General features: G+C 42.2%; 1 protein-coding gene across 1 annotated transcript in view; it reads right to left on the bottom strand.

Annotated features, from left to right (window-relative positions):
• Positions 1-22,893, bottom strand: part of CFAP54 (cilia and flagella associated protein 54) — a 250,519-nt gene extending 227,626 nt beyond the window's left edge. Inside the window, exons 1-6 of the mRNA XM_018553872.1 lie at positions 22,739-22,893; positions 12,384-12,489; positions 11,162-11,305; positions 7,823-7,994; positions 3,250-3,308; positions 552-695 (exon numbers count right to left, since the gene is read on the bottom strand). Coding sequence (XP_018409374.1) covers positions 552-695; positions 3,250-3,308; positions 7,823-7,994; positions 11,162-11,305; positions 12,384-12,489; positions 22,739-22,893 — 780 coding nt within the window. The remainder of the gene's footprint in view (positions 1-551; positions 696-3,249; positions 3,309-7,822; positions 7,995-11,161; positions 11,306-12,383; positions 12,490-22,738) is intronic.
• Between the last annotated feature and the right edge of the window lie 297 nt (positions 22,894-23,190).

Genomic DNA, 23,190 nt, shown 5'->3' on the forward strand with positions numbered 1-23,190 from the left:
GAGGAAGCCTGTCATCATCCAATCGGCGGGAGAAGAGGTCAGAATGGAGCAGATGACTAGGCTGTGACACGGAGTGGATGAAGAAAGCAGACGGAGAAGATGACACAGCAGGTTAGTACTGCAGCACCGCATTGGTGCTGGGCACAAAAATGCTGTTTAACTGCACATGTCCAGACTCCAGACCAGAACACTGTATAGTGTGGCACAGCTATATCCAATTCTGCATACCTGGCTTTATATTATAAAAAAATTTAATAATAATATAAAGCCAGTTATACAGAATTGGATATACCTGTGCCACACACTTGCTAACTACGGCTTGTATCCCCATAGTGGGCAAAATAGATTAGCACATGTCCAGACTCCAGAACAGTGTATTATTGTATAGTGTGGCACAGCTATATCCAATTCTGCATACCATTTTCTTTATTCTAGACATGGTATACCAAACAATGTATCAGAAAAAGAAAAAACTGCCAAAGCCTTTATTTTAGTTATTGCAAGCAGGAAAGACATTTCACTACATCTAGCATACAGAAACAGCACTTTACCTCTCCATGAACACCTGCTCGGCAGTCAAAGTAGCACTGACACACAGCCGTGTACAGTGTCACCCTCCATTTCAGGTAGTGAAGAGACAGCAGAGGAACTGATGACTCCATACACGCACTTGCCCATAAGAGGAACTCCAGAGCCTTTAAGGAAAGACATACACGTGGTTCAATGTTTACTCTGCTAATATAGACTTGCCATTTATTGGCCTAGAATGACAATAACAATCTCATTTAGTGTCACTCTGTGATAAATGATGCAGTAAACACATTACAGTCTAACAGTTAGATTTATTATTTTATATAGGCTTTGATAAAAGTGTTTACAAAGATCAGCAAAGCAAACACTATCAGAGGTGCTTTATATCACACATTACCTACTGTACCCACTAGAGGTCCCCATTAGATGAGGTTTGAAAATTCAACTACAAGGTTGCATCTTTTATAAAAGCTTTAGCAGGCAGAAACTGATGACCTGAATTTTTTTTAGTGTGATAAAAATATCCATATCCTCTTAACCCTCATCCACATTCGTGACTGTTGAAGAATTGATTTAAAGCACACAGTGTGCATGAGAAATATCTCCTGATGGCTCCTAAACCCATAGTCAGATGCATGATGTTATGCCTTATGAATTTTACATAACATAGCCTCTGAGAAATTTGATCAAAATAATTAGGCTTTTGATGAAGGATTATAAAAAGATAGTTAATCTATATGGGATTCCTGTGCCTCCAGACATGTCAAATTAAAACAATTAGAGCAGTGTGTGACCCCCCTCCTCCTCATCATCAGTCATAGAGCCTTTTGCCCTCGGTTAAAGTGTTCCCGTGCTTCGTTAATGCAGTGCCATGCAACAAGTCCATCTTAAAGCCACCCACTGCAGCAGCTGCTTATATTCACTTAGCCTTTGCTCCCCGCATCTCCAGTGGCAAGCAAAGTAACATACCTAGTAATACCTAGTATGTCCGAGTATGGGGGAGAATGTGAAATTCTCCCTTTCCTGCTGTGTGGCAGTGTAGGAGCGTGCCCGCTCAGACACCAGCACTTTAACAATGGGGAGAAAGAATGTACATGCGCCTATAAAACAATCTGAAAATTATGTCGACGTTTTTTCACTTTGAGGACTATTTTGTGTAGTTTAGCGACCTAAAAATCCAGACTAGAGCAATTTAATGGCATGTTGTAACAGTAAAAATTCTAGAAAAGTCCAAAAATGACATATGTAGAGGAACCACAGCAGTGTATACAGTATGTATGTGTCTGATATTTATTATATCATATGATTATTATAGGATATAATTATTGTGTTATGATAGATTTTAATTTGAGCATATAAACCACATGATCTGCTTCTCTAATCACAAGGGAGGAAATGAGCTAAAACAATGCAGCCTAAAAATAAATATCCTGTAAAAGTATTACACTACAGCTTACAGTATGTCCCACCACTCAAATGATTTATACAAATGGCCTTTATGGTGTTTGATGACATTCTAAATAAGGCAGAATTCTAAGCATTGTGAATGTGACCCAAAATTATACTACTGTCATGAATGAAATGTCTGACTACTGCTGCAAAGAAACAAAGTGACAGCAGATATGAAGAGGACAGCACTCTTAGGGTTTGTTGTTAAATGATGCCTTAGGCATTTAAATACAGCGCTACTAAAATGCAAGCATTCAAATGCAAAACTGTCAAGAAATCATGTCCATTGTGACTTGCTAAATAGGGAGAGAACCTTATTTGAAGGAGGAGGAATGAGGAAAGAGTTTGCCTTGGGATGTAAAACAGGGCTTTACAAAAGTTATCACAGGCTGCAATAATGCCAGCCCCCACTGAAGGGAGACTTGCCCAAAATCTAGTTGGTGTATTTCAAGGGCAACCAGGTGATTCCGGCAAGCTTTTGAGATTTCACAAGCTAACCTGTGAGCTGGAATCCCTGTGCAATGTCACCTTTCCCACTGCCTACACACACACCAAACATCCAACCAACTACAGCTTGCCATCATCTGGCAAACAAAAAACCTGCTTTGCCTATAATGAAAATGCATCTTAATAGGAGCTGCTGTCCAAAAAAAAATGAAATACAAAGCAGGTTAAACATAGCCTCGGGATTGCCACCCACGCTGCTGTATTGAAGGAATCTGCTAACCTGCGTTTGATGTGCACTTCAAACACGCGTCAAATGCAGGAAAACAACAGCCGCCTACACAAGCCCAGGCAATTTCCACTGCCTTTAACCCACATTTGATTACAAAGATTACAGACAAGAAAAATGCAATTTACCACCAACTCCTTCTATCAGAACTTTGATCCATGAGTTCAAACTATAGGTAGTAGGCTTCCTTGATCCATTTGATCATTTTTCTGAATACTATGTATATGGCTAGCATGACAGTAAACAAAAGGTACAATCAATCACCTGTAGAAAGTTAGGGATTATAGGAGATCCCTATATGTGTATAGTAAAAATTATGTTTAGGTTAAACAGCTATTGATATATTTATTTATTTTTTTTACAAAACATGTATATTCAATTTCCAATGCACCGACAAATAAAAGGTATTTAGAATTATGTTTACATTTCCCATGAAGCCAAGTACAAATTACTGATCTATATCATCAGCAATATTAGGTTAAGAGTCACAATATACTGTATCTCAATAATATAAATTAGTGTTGACGGTTTCTTACCTGTGATGAATGTCCCAATACCATTAAATGTCTGCATATTGTGTATATATGAAGTGTACCTAAGCACAAAAATGGAAACATTTCTTAATTTACACATAATAGAAGCATAAAACATGTGTGTTTTTAATCAATATTGCATTGTCTACAGTAGAGGAAATAAAAATTCTATCCTAAAGAAATATACTAAACTCACATTGACTAAGATATTTATATTGTAGTTTACCAACAACAATTTGTCAATGAGCAGCAATCTGGACTAAACACCACAATTTGGTGTGCCGCAGTACTGCTCACCCATGGGGGTTAATTTAGTATTTGCAAATAGGCTTTACACTTTGTAAGGGAAATTTTCTCTTAGCTAAATTAATTTGGTGAAAATTCACTTTGCAAAGAATACCAAATCATGTGCAAGGGAAAAAAAAAACTTTGCTGATAGATGTGGCCGCTGTCACCCTGTCATTACCTTGAACAGGCACAGTGGTCGCATCGGAATGAGGGCACCTGGGAATCCTCAATGCTTTGCCTGATGAAGAGAACCAGTGAGGACCAAAAGCGCTTGCGTATAAGAACTTAAGGAACTTTAAATAAATTTAACATTCTGCTATCCTAAAAGGATTCTCGTGTGCTGGTGATACTTCTACATTTTATTGATACTTGCGGCGCCATCCACAGTCTCTGCTAGCACCCCCCATTACATGGGACTTTCGGTAAGGAGTGCAGCAAGGCAAAGAAAAAAGTATCTATCCTCTGGGATTCCTGCCGCAAGAATCCGTAGGTTCCTGCTGCTGGAATCCCTGAACCCAGCATAAATCCATGTGTGAATGGCGCCCTAGCTTAAGGAAAATTTCCTGGCAAAGTGAACAGCCTATTTGCTTTTAGTAAATCAACCCTATACTGTAGTGTCCAACAACCTAGACTCCTGGACTAGGATTTTCACACTCCTAGCCTCATCCCCTACAGGCAATGTTGAGAAGCTGGAGTAGAGGTAAAAAAAAGGAGTCCGTCACCAAAAAGCTGCCCTGACTGTTTTATGCTCATATAGAAAGCTGTTCATAAAACTTTTAGAATGAAGTGAATAAATTGTTGAATTATGGTGGCACATGGGGTTCATTAAACAGTCCTCAATTTTTATTTTGTGTCCATCCAGTGCTGGGATTCCCCAGATAAACATATTGCTGACCTCGCATTTCTTTTAAGCAGTTAAGCAATACAGCTTGGTCACTTTTCAGCCCACAGCCTGTGATTGGTCATTAAAACAACAGCATACCGACAAGGTCATCACTGTCCTCTCTCGCCCTGTCAGCATGTTCCTTGTCAGTGCACATGTATGCAGCACATTGCATTTGCTCATTGTACTGGCCCTCCTTCTCTTAGACTAAGTTTTACTGTGCAGCAGATTACAAGAAGCTGACACTCAGATACTAACACCAGTCGTATCTAAAAATACATGTATCAATGTTTTGTAAATACAATACTACATATAGTAAATTAATATTTATTTTCTATCTGCTTAAAGTTGCACTTGAATGCTTCCTCCACAGGAAAACGTCTTTAAGGATGCTTGCTGTCTGAATGTATTCTTCTACAATTATTTAGGTTAGACTATGGCTTAAACAGCTATGTCCTGCATAATGTACTGTATATCCCTGGATCCAAGGGCTGTCTTACAAAAGACAAATAACATTTCCTGTTTTCCTATAAACATTCTGACCTTGAGGAAAGGTTTTTTTTGTCCAATTCACTCAGATTCACACTATTGTGAAGTCTAGGGGCTCAACTCTAGCAACAGAAATGTATTTACTTTAAAGACTGTCCCAATCAGTTGCACATTAATGGTTAATAATAAAAGGGAGCCGGTTAACAAAAGGCTATTCACTCTTGAATTGTTATAATAGGCTAATCTTACTAGAGATGACTTGGTTTTTGATTATTCACGGTAGTCTGTCCTAGTGCAAGCGGATGTATCAGAGTGTAAGGCTATATAAAAAAATAAATTAAAAAAGTGCCTACTCCTTCCTGAGCTCAGTGCTCATAACAGATACTCCACATATTATTGCATACAAAATAGACTGAAGGTTTTGTTAAATTACAATTTTACCCTTTTCCAGCAGCCTAGATTGAGTGTCAGTTATCAGCCAACAAACAGGAGATAGGACATCCTCCATGAGAACCTTACAGCCTGACATAAGACTGATATTTTTGTTTTTACAGGGAGGGACGCCATGTAAAATCTACATAAAAACAGAATGCAATGATTTGCAAATCTCATAAAACCAAATTTTATTCCCAATAGAAATATCAAATGTTTAAACTGAGAAAATGTAAGAAACAAATAGGATAATTTTGAAATTGATGGCAGCAACACCTCTCCAAAAAGTTGGGACAGGGCAACAAATAGCTGGCAAAGTAGGTGGTAGTAACAAGGAAGAGCTGGAAGAACATTTTGCAACTAATTAGGTTAATTGTCAACAGGTCAGTAACATGATTGGGTATAAAAAGAGCATCTTAGAGAGTCCGAGTGTCTCAGAAGTAAAGATGAGCAGAGGTTCACCAATTTGAAAATCTGCATATAAATGTTCCTCAATGTAAAATTGCAACGACTTTAAATATATCATCATCTACAGTACACAATATCAAAATATTCAGAGAATCTGGAGAAATCTCTGTGCTCAAGGGACAAGGCCGAAACACAATACTGGAAGCCCGTGATCTTCAGACCCTCAGAGGGCACTGCATTAAAAACAGACATGATTCTGTGATGGACATCACTGCATGGGCTCAGGAACACTTCCAAAAATCACTGTCTGTGGACAGGGCCGGATTTGCTCTCCCTGCCGCCCCAAGGCCAGGTTCCGCAATGCGCCTCCTCCCCGCCAACCGAACCCCCCAAATCAACGGAGAAAGGTAACCGGATGGCAGGGGCGGCAGGGTTAGTTCTAATTTTTTTTGTTTCTTTATTTGTTCTTACTTTTTGATCACTTTATTGTTTATTTATTTTTTATAATTATGTTCTTATTATTTTTAATATTATTTTTCTTATTTTTTTACTTTTTAATTACTTTTTTATTTTTTTCATTTAATTATTATTTCTTTTTTTTATCTATTTTTTTTCCACTTAACTTTATTGCTATCACACAGGAGAAAGCAATCCCCTGTGTGATAGCAATTGGAGGTGACTGGTTCTCTTTATTGACCCTGTCACCTCCAAAACAGGAGTTCTAGCACAGCACTGAGCAGTTAGAATCCTATATCAGGCAAGAATGGGACAACATTCCTCTCCCAAAACTGCAGCAACTGGTCTCCTCAGTTCCCAGATGTTTTTAGGGTGTTGTTAAAAGAAGAGTGGATGCTACACCGTGGTAAACATGGCCCTGTCCCAACTTTTCTAAAACATTTTGCTGCTCTCAATTTTAAAATGACCTTATTTTTTTTCTTACATGTTCACAGTTTAAACATTTGATATGTTTAATATTCTCTATTGTGAATAAAATATGGGTTTATGAGATTATCAAATCATTGCATTCTGTTTTTATGTAGATTTTACACAGCGTCCAAACTTTTTTGGAATTTGGGTTGTAAACAGCACACACAAGAGGTAAGCCTACATTATTATACCAAATTCGGGAGTGTAGATTCACATTCCTCCAAATGGCCATTCCCAATTTGGTTCTGGACCACTTAATTTCTAAGTAAAAAAGTAAACCAGAATTACATTATTTGGGTTTTCAGGAACATCAGGAGCAATCTAAAGTTTTAAAAAGCAACTGGTTGTCAAACATGGCACACGTTACTTAGGTGCTGTCCAAGGGAAGCTCTGTTGTTCCTTCATAGAGCGGAGCCACCCTACTACATGAAGTGTATTAGTGGCAGGATCACTAGGAAGAAATAAAGGGAAAAAGCCTAAATAGCTGTGGAGGAGGATGCAGTATGGCTGAGTGATGCAGATGCAGGGCAGACTGTTATAAAAAGTACCAGCAAGTACAGTACAGAGGACTGAATGTGGAGATCCTGAAAGGAGAGAGTGTCATCCTGAGTTCTGCTGAAGGCTCTGACTGCCAGCGAAGGGTGGCTGTCTTTAGAGGGGATAGATTTAATTGGGCTCTACATGCTGACAGACAAGATTGATGAGCAGTGGAGAAACTATCCAAATAGAGAAAATTACACACACAAAAAATGGATAATACCCAAGATGGAGGCAACAGTGCTGGTCTTAAACAATCCCCTGGACCTCAGAAACAGCAAGGAAAAGCAAAAAGAGGTGCCGGCAAAACTGGAGAAATTCGCCAGAGGATCAACAGGTATGGACCCCTCTCAAACAAATAAAATGCGGCAAAGTATGGGGGAAAAATCAATATGTAAGCCTATTGAAGATGTCTCAGATGCAGAAGGGGGAGAAGTAGGGGGGACTGCGGACAGACCAGGTGGCCAGTCACCTCTAAATTATGCAGATACCCCTGAGGACCCCACACTTAAAGGAGGTGCTCTCAGCAGTACAAGCCTGTAATATGTCCTTGATTTCACTAGCAGGCCAAATACATAATTCTACAGTAACAATTCTTCAAGATATACGTACCATTATAAATTAACCAACAGAGATATTCCTGTGGAAGGACAACCTGCATGATGAGTTGTAGATAAGACAAAATGCTAAGGCATTTCTTCATGGATTCTTGATTTTGAAGATCAGCATCGCTCGTCTTCACCAACTGGTACATGCAAATACATCTGCCTTGCAGGGCATGGAACTGAAACAAGCATGACAAGTATGTTAGTGGAAATATGCCTTGTTTACCAAAACAATAACATGAAATAGCTATATTAAATCATAAGAGGCCATGGAGAAATTTGGAGACCTTTAGCAACCTAGAAAAGGTCACACTGGAACGGGTTTTCCCCTAAAAATCCATTATCTACCTGGGTGAATGACAGTACTTTTTATTACAACTAAGGCTCCAATTCTCTTCTGTACAGGTTGTGGTACATGGATACAAAGTGTACATTTGAAAAGCACCTCAACAGTTTGTGTACCAATCCATGCAAATAAACAGAAAGTATATCTATTTCATCGATTAAAGTACATCTAAAAGGCAAAACCATTTTTTTTTATATTTTGCATAGAGTACAGGAGGATTAAAAGAGAACTAAAGCCAAAGCTTTTTTGGCTTTAGTTCTCTTTTGGGTCACAGAAGTAAGTTAACTCTACCAATAATTCTCCTATAAAACAATAGTCATTTTTTTGTGTGTACAATCTGTGCTTCTTTAGGGAGATTTCCCTTCACTTCCCTTGTAGACTTACCAGGAAGTGAGCATATCTGTCCAATGTGAAAAAGATCTTCTCTTAGACAGTTGTCCTCACTGGAATATTTCCCCTCTATTCCTGTTCTGATGTTCTGAATTGTTATAATAGACTGGATTTACCCATCAATTTCATTTCTGGTGACATTGGTGATCAGGACAATTAGAGAGAGTGAACCCCAAAGGCAAAAAAAAGCAAGCCAGAGGCATTGCAAGACTCTGACAGCCACAGACATGACTCTCAGAGGCAGATGCATAATGGGACTTGTAGTTTCACCACAGCTGGAGTATTGAGGTTGCCTATTCCTATGTACAAAGTTACATGGTAATAAGATTGGGAAAAGACACAGGTCCATCCAGTACAAGTTGTGTGTGTGGTGTTCATGGATATTATATTCACCAGTTACTGAGACAACAACTTCCACTTCCTAAATACACTTAGCTTATGTCATTTTATGTTACTGTAATACACTGCATATTTACACAATGCCATTACAACCAAAAGCAGAACAAAACCATACAGTGAGACATATTCATATGTAACTGTTTAGAATTCTTTCCTGGTATTATACAAATTATCAAAGAAGAATATTTTGGCCGGAAATCCCTAAATTCTATTTACTTATAAACTAGTATATTTAAAGTTAAGCCTAGGGGAGGGGTTGTTATATAATTAGTGGAGAAAGAGCTGGCTAGGCAACATATTTTACACAGAAAAAGAAAGACAACAATTGCAACCAGCAATATTTGACCACTAAACTTTCTTTTATCAGACTTTTTTTTTTACATACATAAATATATATTTTATTTTCGGTTAGTTAGTCCCCATAAATACCTTTGACTTGATGCAGAGAATCACATTCACATACATCTCCTATATGCCCTTGTCCACATTTCATTCTGCCTTCCTCGTATCTCCCATAGTATTCATACATGCAGAAGCACTGTGTTTGGGAACTAGCACATAGGTGCGGGTGTGCCTGCAGGAGTGGCAGTGGTGGTGGTGGTGAAGGGAGGGAGCGGTGCCGCCCGCCCCAGCCCAGTAATAATATTAATGGTCTCTCCCCCTATCGAAACTGCCACTGGCCCTGCCGGCGGTGCCCGGGGCACATGCCCTCCTAACTTCAGCACTGCCCCCAACCACCGCCATGCCTCCCCTTCCCCACTATTACCTGGCTTCGCCCCACTTTTTCCATGTCCTGCAGCCTGCTCAGTCCGGGTACTGACAAGATGCCCCGCCTCCTGCAGAGCCCGCACTGTACTGAGAGCAACGCATTCCTTGTGACAGCCGCTGCTTGAGTCAGTGAGAGGCAGCCCTGGAGCCTCCGTGCCGCTTCAATGACGGCCCAGCCTGCACAGCATCAGAGGGGCGCAGGGACCACCAAAATTTTCTCGCGGACCACTGGTTGGCAACCGCTGCTCTATACCAAACTTGTTAAACCACTTGCTGTCCGGGGAATTTTCTTACTATTTACCCACACATTAAAATGTGGTGCACAGAAACATAATATAATACCCAGTTTTTTGGGTAAAATATGAAAGACGGGATCACGTCGGGTAAATAGACACCAAACATGCCAAGCCTTAAAATTGCGTTCTCCCGTGAAGCCGCAAAAAAGTAAATACCCCAAATTTCCCATAGGGAACATTTTAAACGCTTTTACCGCTCATCAGTTTAGTGCCAACAGTGATTGATGGCCCTAGAACTATTGCTCTCAGTCTGACGTTTGCGGCGATATGTAACATGTGTAGCACAATTGTCGTTTTCGCACGTAGGCGCACCGATGCGTGTTTGCATGTGTGTGTACGTGGGGGCAGGGACTTTTAAAAAAAAAACATTCTTATATGTTACTTTCATTTTTAAACACCTTTTTTTACACTAACCCTATTGCTATTACATAGGGAGCTAACAAGCCCCCTATGTAATAGCAGATAAGGTGTGACAGGTCCTCTTTATGGAGACATCAGGGGTCTTTCAGACCCCAAAGAAGCTGAGGAAGCAGAGATCTGCTTCCCCAGCTTCATCTCCTGGCTCTAAGAGCCGGAGACTGGAATGATCTGCTTCCCCAGCTTCATCTCCTGGCTCTAAGAGCCGGAGACTGGAACGAGTGACACCGGAAGTCATGTCATACACATCACTTCCGGGTCCAGTGATTGGAGGAGATATCAGCGGCTGGAAGCCGCTGAATCTCTCTCCGATCATTTGCAGGGAGACCCGCCGAGACACTCCCGGGCGCCGCACAGGGGACAGTGGTGCACGGGGAAGCCAACGGCGGCCGCGGCGGGGGGGGGGCGCCTCACGGTACAAACGATCAGGCGGCTGTACAGACACCGGATCGGTTGTACATTAACAGCAATTGCCTGCTGTTAAAAGCGGTACCAAGAACACGGCTGCAACAGCAGCCGTGTTCTTGTTTTAACCACTTCTGCGGGCCGCCGTCTATAGATGTATTGTGGCCCGGAAGTGGTTAAGGACCTAGCTGTTTGCACAGGTGCACAGGCATGCTGCAACAGAAAAAGCCTACCTGAAACTAAAGCTACAAGCTTAGAAGTGCACAATTGCCCTGAATTCATCTAGTGTGCTTGAATTAAATACGTAAATAAACATTGTGCATACCGTCAAACCTGCATTTTTGTCATCCGTGCCAGATGGGAAAAAAGTAGCCTTAAATTTTTCTACATCTGTAATTTCATCAATGTCCGCCGAGCAAAACTGTTCCAGATAGCGTCCATAGCACTGAAAGAGTGCAAGTTTATATTCCTGAAAAATATAAATGAGATAATACAGTGAATCTCCCCTGTGACACAGACAGCAGAAAACACTTGAAGGGTTTTAACATTTCCAGACTCTATCCAAAACTAAAACAAAAAGTTAGGAATTAAATCAGGGCTGCCAAGGGAAAAAAGAAAGAAGAGGAAGGAAGATGTGGCAGGGATGTTGAGGTAAGTACAGATCTGTGGTCTTATTCAGCCAATGGGCTAAAGCCAATGTAAATATCACTTTAAAACCCTCTGCCTATAGCATAACCATTCTCACTACAAGTTGAAAGCTGTGCATTATGATGGTTCTCAACATAATGTTTTCAGGTGGCTTCAATACTTCACCTCTAGACATTTGCAAACCTGTACTTATCAACAAGTCCGCACAGCAACAGGGATAAAGATCAGTAGGCACCTCTGTAGTTAAATAGCTCCCCATTCAGATGTCCCACAGAATAAGGGACAACTCAGCCAACTCCTGCTGTCATTTGTAAGAAAAAAGACTTCCACCACTTGTCTCCTTTATTGGGCTCTGACTGACTGATGACATCATCTACTACAGAGCCCGGCAGAGGGAGCGAGTAGTGGAAGCCTTTTTTTAGACCTGACTGCAGCGATCATCTGAGCTGTCACTGCTTTTTTGGATTGGAGGTTTAAGGCCTTGATCACACCGAAAGTGTGTGCGTTCCAGAGTGGTAGCTGCTGGAACGCACCACGATCGCTGAGAAACTTCCCCCCGCATCTGAATGAGGAATGATGAGTAACACAATGTATATCATTCCTGGGGCCCACACTGGGCCCCCCCAGGTCTGGGCCCCTTTGCAGCCATGTGGGCTGCTATAGCAGTAGTTCTACCAATTCCTGGTTTATTAGCATCATTTTCTCACTAGGCTAAATGAAAGTGCATCAGAGATAAATGATTCATGTGCCTAGAATAGATGGCTTTATGATGACTCATCCTCACCAAAAATGCAACAAGAATTCCATGACAAACTTCAAAAATATACATGATAAAAACAAAGAAAGTAAAATATATTCAACTTGATCATTACATTTGCCTGTGAATAACCTTGACTTACTCTGATCTGAACAAGGCTATCTCCAACCTTAAGAAGCTTTTCTTGATAATACCAGGCTGGCAGTCGAGGTTTATACTTGACCCAAATATGAAACAATGTACTAGATCTAAAAAAAGAAGAGGTGTATGATAAAATTCAAGTCTATAAATGTCACAAAAAAAGCATTGCATTAAAGTATCCAAGACAGAAGTTAATGATGCAGTTTGGAAGCCTGATTCAGATTTCACTTAAAGCTACACAACGGGTAAATAACCAGAACAGGCTTCCTAAAGAATGTGGGGGCATTAGGGCTTGCTCACACCTAATCCAGTGTGTTCCAGCAACCGTTAGTTGCTGGAATGCACTGGATTACATAATTACAGCCTCCCTGCATTCTGGAGAGGGAGGGGGAGTGGTGGTGCATTCAAGTCAATGGCATCGCAGCCACGCCAACTAACCGTGCTGGAATGCACTGGATTAGGTGTGAGCAAGCACTGAGGCTATCCTGCATCATTTGTGTTAGCATATGATGAGATACAACAATTATAATTACTCTATGCAAGACAGTAAAATGTCATTAACCTTACTATCTTCTATGATTGTTTATACTGAGGGGGTGGTAGACACAAAGGTGGTCTCGGCATTGACAAACAGCAACCATTGTGGACCTGAGCATCAGCAAAACCCATTGCATATCTCTTTTGTTTTTTTCATAGTATTAGTGAGCAGCATGGATATCAAGGACAGTCAAATGGAGACAGCCAAGCTTTATCACCAGCAGATTTTTTTAAAAATTATTATTAAAGGAGAACTATGAGATGAGTGATTTCCACTCACCTCATAGTTCTAAGCCGACCTGTGACAATGAGACTGTCACAGGTCAGCTCAGTAGATCGGGAGGTGAGCGAACACATACCGGGTTCCCTCACCTGTCACGGCTCTCTGCCGTAAAAGGGGGAGGGGCTGGATTCCCCTCTCCCCGCTCCGATCTGCCAGCGCTGACTGGCGGAACGGACGGGGGAGGGGGCGGGTACAGCTGGCTCTGCCTCTAGATAGGCAGAGCCAGCTGTCACTCACGCAGCTGGGCGGATCCCGTCATCTACGTCGGGATCCGCTCCAGGTGCGGCGTCTCAGTATACTGAGCTTAGGGTGACGGGAGGACGCTAGTTTGTGTCCTCCCGTTACCCTAAGGAGAACTATGGGGAAAAACACTGACTCCATAGTTCTCCTTTAATTCTTGCAGTGGGGCTACCGCCACACTTAAGTGCTCATTTGTGTCTAGGTGCTAAAAAAAAAAACAATGATAAGCTCACCCAAAGCTCCAAGCCGCTTCTTCTTAGACCGGTCCCTGGAATGTCGCTCCCCCTCCTCTGCAGCAGTCTAAGGTCCTGTAAATCATCATGTCTATATACACTGTGCATAGACGTGAGGACTTTGAGGAAGATTAAAATCTGTTGTGGAGGAGGTGACAGGCAGGAGGGAGTGCTGTGACAGCTGGCCAACTAGGAACTTTGGGTGAGTATAACTTTGTTATTTCAGCACGCAGACACAAACAAGCACTTAACCCTTGCAGTGCAGGGGTAGCCCTACTGCAAGGGTTAATAAAAAAATTCTTGGTGTTCTTTATAGAGGACCTAGTATCAGATATTTATGTTCATGTTAATTACAAGTGTAACACTAAGGCCCCTTTCACACGAACACCCACCCGCTCCAATCACCAGGGGATCCGGGCACAGATGCCCTCCTGATAGGGGCATTATGTGATGGATGCCACTTTTGTAAATGGACCATGTTAAGTCTATGGCAGCTGGTCCATGTGTGCGTTTACATCTGATTACATCGATCAGTTGTGTTTAGGTGTGAAAAAGTAGAGGACGCAAACCTTCTCCAGATTTGCTTCCTAACAGAAATGACTCAGTCACGTTACATTGGACACATCCAATCAGATATGCCTGAAAAACTGACAGGTAGATCTGATGGGACTGTCTGCGTGAAAACGGCCTTACAGGTATTTATTTTTCCCACAGAGATCACTGTGCTCTCCCTATCTTTTCTGCCAGAAATCAGTGTCATCTTTGCACAAACATAATCCAGGGTCAGCATCTACTTACAGGACTGAAATGCTGGCTCAGACTTGACACAATCAAGTACATTCTGGTTACTGTGCAATCCTGAGCAGTGTGTGTACACATGATGTCTCTTTCAGACCAACTCCCTCTCTCCTTGTTACTTGTTACAAAGCTAAAATGCTGTAGTTGGATCAGTGAAGGAGAGGAAATGAGGAAAATATTTCCTCCTGCCTACAGCATACCAATAACATTGTCTCACGGATTTTTCCTCTGCCTAGACAAAGTCATTTGAGAGAGCACATGGACTGCTATTTTAAGGGTTCAGCATTAAGGCCTGGTTCACACTGAGCGTTTTGTAGTGCTTTGCCCTAAAGAGCGTTCAAAAAATATGTTCCCCAAAAAATCCCATTCATTTCTATGGTCCTGTTCACATCTGAGCGTTTTGTCACAATAAGCAAAACGCCTGTTGCTGGAAAAAGTACAGAAGATTTTTTTGGAGCATATTACAGCTCGTTTTGGCCCTGCAAACTCGATAGGAATCGCTTGGAAGCGCAGGTTTTTTTGCTAATTAACATCAATGAGCTACAATCTGCTCACAAAAACGCACAATTTGCGGTAAGTGTTTTTCCCCATAGTTCTCCTAAGGGTCACAAGAGGACATAAACTAGCGTCCTCCTGTCACCCTAAGCTCAGTATACCGCGAGCTGTAGCTTGCGGTATACTGAGATGAGATGCCGCAGCCGGGACAGATCCCAACATTATTGTCAAGATCCACCCAGCTGCGTGAGTGACCGCTGACTCTGCCTATCTAGAGGAAGAGCCAGCTATGCCCGCCCCCTCCCCCGTCTGTTACGCCAGTCAGCGCTGGAGGATCGGAGTGGGGAGGGGGGGGATCCCTGCAGGTAGCCGTGAGTGGCAGTCACAGTTCTTTGCAGGGATAGATCAAGAAGTGAGCGAGCGCCGGTATGTGTGATCACTTCCCGATCTACTGAGCCGACCTGCGACAGTTTCATTGTCACAGGTCGGCTAGAACTATGAGGCTGAGTGATTTTCACTCGCCTCATAATTCTCTTTTAAGTAACAGATTTCGTGAGACAGACCTATGCATCACAACTAAAGCTGGCCATACACTAGTAGAATCTGTTAACAAAATCGTTTTTGAAACGTTCATTCGATTTTTTTATTTTGATTTTGGTTAATGGGGTGAAATTGACAATCGACTTCAACCATAGTGACGGGGAAAAAAGCAAAAGAGCAGGATGGAAATTTTTTCTTGAACAAATAAAATTCTAACAGGGAATGTGATTTCCATTCGGGAAACTCCATTCCAAATGTTAAACTCAACAAAATCTTGAAGGACATTTGACAAGTCTCTGGTGGCATTGTTAAATTTTCTGAAGAGATTTTTTTGGTATAAACATTTGTATGAAAATCTACAAGTGTATATCCAGCTTAAAGGGTTATTGAACCCTCTGGTGTTTTTCCATATATCTACTGCTAGCAAGCAGTAGATATATGCAAAAATTGTAAAAAAAAAAAATGTTTTAAAAGCGGGTTAAACTTACCTGTGTCTTCCCCGCGCTCCCGTCCGAAAATGTGAAAATTCTTGGCCGGCCGCAAACCATTTTGGGGCGGGAGCATGCGCAGTTCACATTTTCGTCCAGGAGACAAGGAGAGACACAAGGTAAGTATATGGAAGGCGTGCCCCCGCATGCAGACACCGTGGGACAGGAAGTGCCAGCAAGGGCAGAGGAGTCGGCGCTGGATTGGAGACCTGCAGCAGCGCTGGAGAGACAGATGAAAATGACAGAAGAAGATTGGATTAAGAAACATCATTTCAGGTAAGTGCTTTAATCTTTGACTTTAATGTCACTTTAAGTATCCTCCCACATCCACCTAGGGTGGCACATTCTCCATATATCTCAGGATTATATTGAGCATACAAAACAAAAGCCAGGTGATACTTTTTTCTCTACCTCTAGTTGTCACATGCTCCTATGAATAAGTATCCACCACCTCCTCATAAACCTCCAAAGGTTGGCCCTCTTGAATGATAGCGAACTGCACATACCACTCGTTTTCATACCCTTCTGTAAAGTTGACCATTTGAAGCTTCTTAAAGGAGAACTATGGGGTTAAGGCTTTTCCCCATAGTTCTCCTTAGGGTAACGGGAGGAGACAAACTAGCATCCTCCCGTCACCCTAAGCTCAGTATACCAATCATTGTACCCACTGGCTGATGGTTGCCCCCTCTTCTCGCACTCCCTGTACTAAACGGCACCAGCAGAAATCACATAGGATTCAACTGATATAAATTCTAGTATTAATAAATGTAATACACAACAAAAACATTTTACAGCTCATATAATGCCATATTTCTGCACACATATTCTATTTCTCCTCTAGTGATAGTTGTAGTTAAAACTTGTGGAAAGATTCCATATTGCACTTCTGCCTTCCTTCTACCCAAGTCTGTGTACTTCCATAAATTCCTTTCCATTTTTACCTGTCTATATCCATCTGAGGCAAGTTGGTCCTTCCTAAATTAAGCAAGGGTGACAATTTAACAGCTTTAGGGGGGAACATGAGAACAGTCCAGAGAAGAATCCAGGAATAGCGTTATCAACAAGCTCACTAAGCAACGCTACAAACACCAAAGCTTGATGTTAAAGCGGGGGAATGATGATAATGACCATGGTGGCTTTTCTGGTCACATCCTAAGGGGGTCTATTCACTAAAGGGTGAAGGGTTTGTAGAAAGCAGGAGAAGGGGACAATCTAGGACAACATAGCTGAACTGGAAAGTGAGCTGAATTGGAGAATTTTTCCAAATCAGCTATGTTGTCCTAGATTGTTCACTTCTCCTGCCTTCTCCAAACTCTTCACCCTTTTGTGAATAAACCCCTAAGAATGTATTTTTTGATATAGTACACAGAGCAAAGATGTACTATACTGAAATTCAATTACTAAAACAAACCAATCACTTATAAGCTTTAGCACATACAGGGAGACATTTACCAAGCAAATACACAACACAATTAGACTCAAATCAAGATGCCTATTATTGAGCAAAGTCTATATGACAATGTTACAGTCTATGTGTGACTCCTGTGCCTGTAATCCTCGACAGCCAAGTGAGACAGCTTGCAAAGTTCCAAGACAACTTTAGCAGCAAAGATGAGGCAGAATTTCATACAGTTGCATAATTAAGAACTGGTCAGGTTCAGATTTTATTTTGTCTCAGTGCTACTTTCAAGAAGAAGTGGGAGAAAAATATGACTCAGTGCCCATTTACACTAGCCTGCTCACTAAAACTCTCCATTTAAATGGGCAGGCTAGTATGTTCCGACAGCTTTGATGGGTGGGCACTGGGCGGTGTAGCACGCTGTCTCAGTGCATCACACTGTTAAAGGAGAACTATGAGGTGAGTGCTTTTCACTCACCTCATAGTTCTAGCCGACCTGTGACAATAAGACTGTCACAGGTCACTTTTTAAAAACTTTACTTAGACTGTCCAAAGAATACAGTCTATTTGTGTCCCAGAACAGCAGATGTTGTGACACAGTTATGGTAGTGCACTGCAAAAAAATGCAGCACGTAGTGTGAACAGGGCAAGTAGAAAACAATTGTTTTATATGTGCCCTAGGGGCGACTGGCATTGTTTAGTTGCTAAGAAACGCCAGTCACCACATATTGTGTAAATGGGCCCTTAAAGAAGAACTCTGGGGAGAAGAAATCAACCCTTGCAGTGGACAAACATGGAATGTTCCTGCGTTACTCAGTCCAATACACTGTATTGGACGTGACGACTCACAGGTTCTTAGACCGCCAGAGCAGAAAGGGAGAGAAGCTGCAGGAACCAGTCTAGCAGCCAGGCGGGTCTGAGGTTCTGGTGAGTATATCTTTATTATTTGCAACCCTAGATGAAAATGAGCACTTCACTCTTGCAGTGCAGGGGTTGTAGAGGTAGCCTCATTGCAGGGGTTACGTTTTCTACTGACTGGAGTTCTGTCTCACTGCTCCTGTTTAGAGTAGGCTTGCTTGTCGACAGAATTGATAAACGTCCTCCTCAGTCCTCGTTCACACCTGTGCAATTCGGCCATCGTGTAACACTGCACAACAATAGGAATCTCATTATTTTCTAAAAGGCCCTTTTACACCCATGCAACATGCTTCTGTGCATCTTGGGAAATGCTGCAGGTACTTGTTTTGGTGCTTAACACATGACAAACACACTAAAATGCATGAAGAAAGCAAAATAAAAAACACTAAAAATTGCATGAAAATGTAGACGCACGTGTGAACAGAGACAAAGGGGTTCATTTAGACGGCGCTACAAGTATAGGAAATTCCTATACTCGTCAGCGCCATCTAGGGGAGCTAGTGCCGTACGAAACTAGAAGGGTGCTGCCCGGTGTGTAGTAGAGCGTTACTTTTCTAAATGAACCACTTAGCGTTTTGAAGCTCATGTGGTAAAAAAAATAATAATAAACGAGTGCAATATTGTATGGGTGGTCTTTTCCCCATTCCCCTACACATGGCACCAAAAAGCTGTGGGTCCCTAGTAGGAAGGTCTCATAGCTGGTGTTCCTAAGGCTGGCCATACACCTATCAATTTTTTTCATTCAACCCGCGGGCTGAACAAATATAATTAACCCGATTGCTCCATCAACACAAACAGCGTGTCAATCGAGGAATCGCCGCTGTTTGCATTGTATTCTGACATGTGCCGCCGGCACTTGTTCGAATACCTGATCAGAGCGGGCAGCTCATTGGCTGCCCGCTCTGATCGATCAAAAATTTTCCAGCCGTCTCCTTCCATCAGCTGATCGAGGAATGCCAGCTGAAAGGGAGCAGAAAGCCCCACACAATGTGCAAATTTCAGCAAGCCTATGGACACCTTAACCCTAGATGGCCAATAAATGATTTAATCAGCTGACATCCACCCAAATGTTGCCTATGATTGCACAATGCTCTGCTGTATTTGGTAAAATTCCATGACTGCTTGTTATGCACACAGTTCCAGATACAATTCATTGTTTAATCAACATGTGCAGACACAATAACATTGTTCACTTGATGGTAACAACTTTGTTCTGCATGCATTTCAAAATAAATTAATATTATAATAAATATTATTATTATTAATCAGGATTTATATAGCGCCAACAGTTTGCGTATCGCTTTACAATATAAGGAAGACATTACAATCACAATACAATTCAAGACAAGATGGTAAGGAGGGCCCTGCCCGTGAGGGCTTACAATGTAAAAGGGAGAGGCAAGTGATACATGAGGAGGTAGCTGTGTGGGGATGAATTGAGAACGTGACGGTTCAGTGGTTAGGTTGAGGTGGGATAGGCTTCCCTGAAGAGATGAGTCTTTAGGGATCACTTAAAGGTAGTCAGAGTAGGAGACAGACAGATATGTTGAGGAAAGGCGTTCCAGAGGATGGGAAAGACTCTAGAGAAGTCCTGGAGTCAAGCATGGGAGGAGTTGACGAGGGAGCTGGAAGGCAGGAGGTCTTTTGAAGAGCGGAGGGGACAGTTAGGGTGATATTTTGAGACAAGGTTTGAGATATAGCCGGGCGGCAGAATTATGGATGGCTTTGTAAGTGGTTGTTAATATTTTGAATTGTATCCTTTGGGCAATTGAAAGCCAGTGCAGGGATCAGCAGAGGTGGGTTGCAGACACTGAGCGGTTGGTTAGGTGGATGAGTCTAGCAGCTGCATTCATGATAGACTGAAGGGGGGATAGCCTGTGTAGTGGAAGGCCAATGAGGAGGGAGTAGCAATAGTCAAGACGAGAGATAACGAGGGAGTGTTTTGCGGTTTCTTTCGTGAGGAAGGGGCGTATTTTGGAGATGTTACGAAGGTGAAGGCGGCAGGATTTGGATAGTGATTGGATGTGGGGAAGAAAGGTGAGGTCTGAGTCAAGGATGACACCTAGGACCTTGGCATGGGGGGGAGGGCTGGATAGTTGTGTTAACAAACTCAACCGAAGTGTTGGGGGAAGGTGACCAGGCGGGAGGAAATATCATGAGCTCAGTTTTTGAAATATTGAGTTTTTAGAAGTGTTGTGACATCCAGACTAATATGTCAGTTAGTAGATTAGTGACACGCAAGGACACTGAGGGGGTGAGTTGCGGAGTAGAAAGATATATTTGTGTGTCATCTGCATAGAGATTGGAACCCATGTGAGGTTATTAACTGACCAAGAGAGGAGGTGTAGATAGAGAAGAGGTCCAAGGACAGAGCCTTGGGGGACCCCTACAGAAAGATGAAGAGGAGGGGAGGAGTTCCATTTGTAGGTGACACTAAAGGAGCGCTGAGATAGATAAGAGGAGAACCATGAGAGAGCAGAGTCTTATAGGCCAAGTGACTGGAGTTTTTTGAGGAGCAGCAGGTGGAAAACAGTGTCAAAAGCAGCAGAAAGGTCTAATATCAAGAGTAAGGAGTAGTGGTCGTTATAAAATATATAATTATTATTATTAATGCCAGTCATTTAGATGGGGTAAGGTAGGTATTTATTATATTCTATTATTCCTTACTGGTACATTTTTGCCCTACTAATAAGCAGTCAAGTGAAACAATCACTGGGCTATTCCCAAAAGGGTGAAGAGTTTGGAGAAGGCAGGAGAAGGGAACAATCTAGGACAACATAGCTGATTTGGAAAAATTCTCCAATTCAGCTCACTTTCCAGTTCAGCGATGTTATCCTACATTGTTCACTTCTCCCGCCTTCTCCACACTCTCCACCCTTTTGTGAATAACCCTGTAAATAGCCTATGGAAAGTGTTGACTTTTTCAACATCTTTGAACAGGAAAACATTACATCTTCACTAACACAAGAATAACTCAACAAATTTCATGGTATATACTTACTTCTTCACATGACTGTATGGCCATTTCTACAGGGGGAATGGCTCTGATCTAATAAGCAGACCCTTACATTAAAGGCCTGTTCACACCTAAGCTTAGCGTTGTTTGCACGATACCTAGCGCATGGTAATGAACCTAGTGTGAATTACCATAAGCTAGGCACGTTCCGTAGCCATTCATTTGAATGTAACCTCAACACACCTCCCGAATGCCATGCACTGCAACGTTACGTTGCAGTGCAATGAAAAGAAGTCGTGCATGCAATACTCCTTTGCACTGCAACGCACAGTACTGCTATACCACGCACTGCACGACAATCGGGAGGTGTGTTGGTATGCTCCTCAAATGAATGGCAACACATCTAGTGCAGGCTAATGCACACTAGGTGCGTTGTGTGATAGCATGTGTTAAAAAATAGCATATAGCGGCCTACTGCATGCATATGCTGACAGAGCAGAGTCGTGCTGCAGCCAGGAAGGAACCCAACAATATAGTTGGGATCCATCGATTTCACTGATCTCATATTTCTCCTTTAATGACACAGTATTGTGCAATCAAAGCTATGCTTACGTGTGAATAGGTACTAACTGCTTGGACCACTTCAAACAGCACACCTTATGGCTAACTTCACACATGTGGCAAATGGGCGGAAAAAACATGCAGCTGATCCATGCATTTCCTGCCCCCTAAACATCCCTCTACAAATTAACATGGTGACTACTCACATCTGTGTACATTGGCGCAGTGCTTTTAACTTAGCTCATCACGTGTTGCAGGAGGTGCCACTTGCCAAATTCGCCCATTTAAATTCCAGGGATCGTGCCACGACTGTGCGCCATATGCCGGACATGCGAGGGGAATTTACCAAAACTGGAGCAGCTGTGCATGTCAACCAATCAGCTTCTATCTTTCATTTTAGCTGTAGAGAGAAGCGGATTGGCTACTATGAGCAGCTGCCCCAGGTTATGATTGCTCCAGTTTTAGTAATTCCCCTCCAAAATCTTTTTAGATATGTTGTATCAAGTGAGAAAGGGTCAGAACCTCTGCCAGATTGTCCGTTTGTCCTAGTGAGCATCATGACTGGAACAGAAACTGATGGAATATTTAAAAACTTATGGTTGTCACTGGGACAGAAATCAAGGGCAAATTTCACAATGTTGAAGCCTGTTTAGGTGACATCTATCTCATTTTGGAGAGACTTCATCTCACTTCCTGCCCTGTTTAAGGACAGGATGTGAGGAGAAATCTCCCCAATGGGGGTCAGATGGCAAAAAGAAAAACCTTACAGTTTTTCCAATTCCATTCTTGATAACAAAAAGAACTGTGATTTCACGTATACATGAAAAGTATTAAAATATCTGCGGTAATAGTAAAATATTTCGAGGCTCTTTCTGCTTTCTAGTTATACAGCAGAGGCAGCATGTTACCCTCTCCTTTGCTCCTCCTGATGCGTGTCTCCCAGCGACGATCGCTGCAGCTTTTTCATGAAACCAAGAAGCTGTTTGATCTCATTTTCAAAGGTGGCGATCACGGGATTCTTCGGGTCTATATTTCCATAAAAAGTGGCCGGTAAGGGCTCCATATTGTTCGTCTCTCCCGGTCTGCAACGTGCACAGCAGACAGGTGTATACCAAAGCGCTGCTAGGAAACGGTCTCCATAGCAACCACTATGTTACCATCCGCAGAACGGCGAGGCGGAGGAACGCTAGCAGGAGCACGCTGCGTGTGACGTCACACGCTTTTACTCGCACTTCCACGCCGTAGATTGGGACGGTCAGAGTTCAATTTCTTGTGCTGCGAGGGTTACATTGGCGCAGTTTGTAGCATGTCTGTATAGCCGCTCCCTGCATCACAGTCATTCCTATTGTTTTATATTCAG

The sequence above is a fragment of the Nanorana parkeri genome, unplaced genomic scaffold, assembly GCF_000935625.1.
Source record: "Nanorana parkeri isolate BGI_ZX_2015 unplaced genomic scaffold, ASM93562v1 scaffold132, whole genome shotgun sequence".
NCBI lineage: Eukaryota > Metazoa > Chordata > Amphibia > Anura > Dicroglossidae > Nanorana > Nanorana parkeri.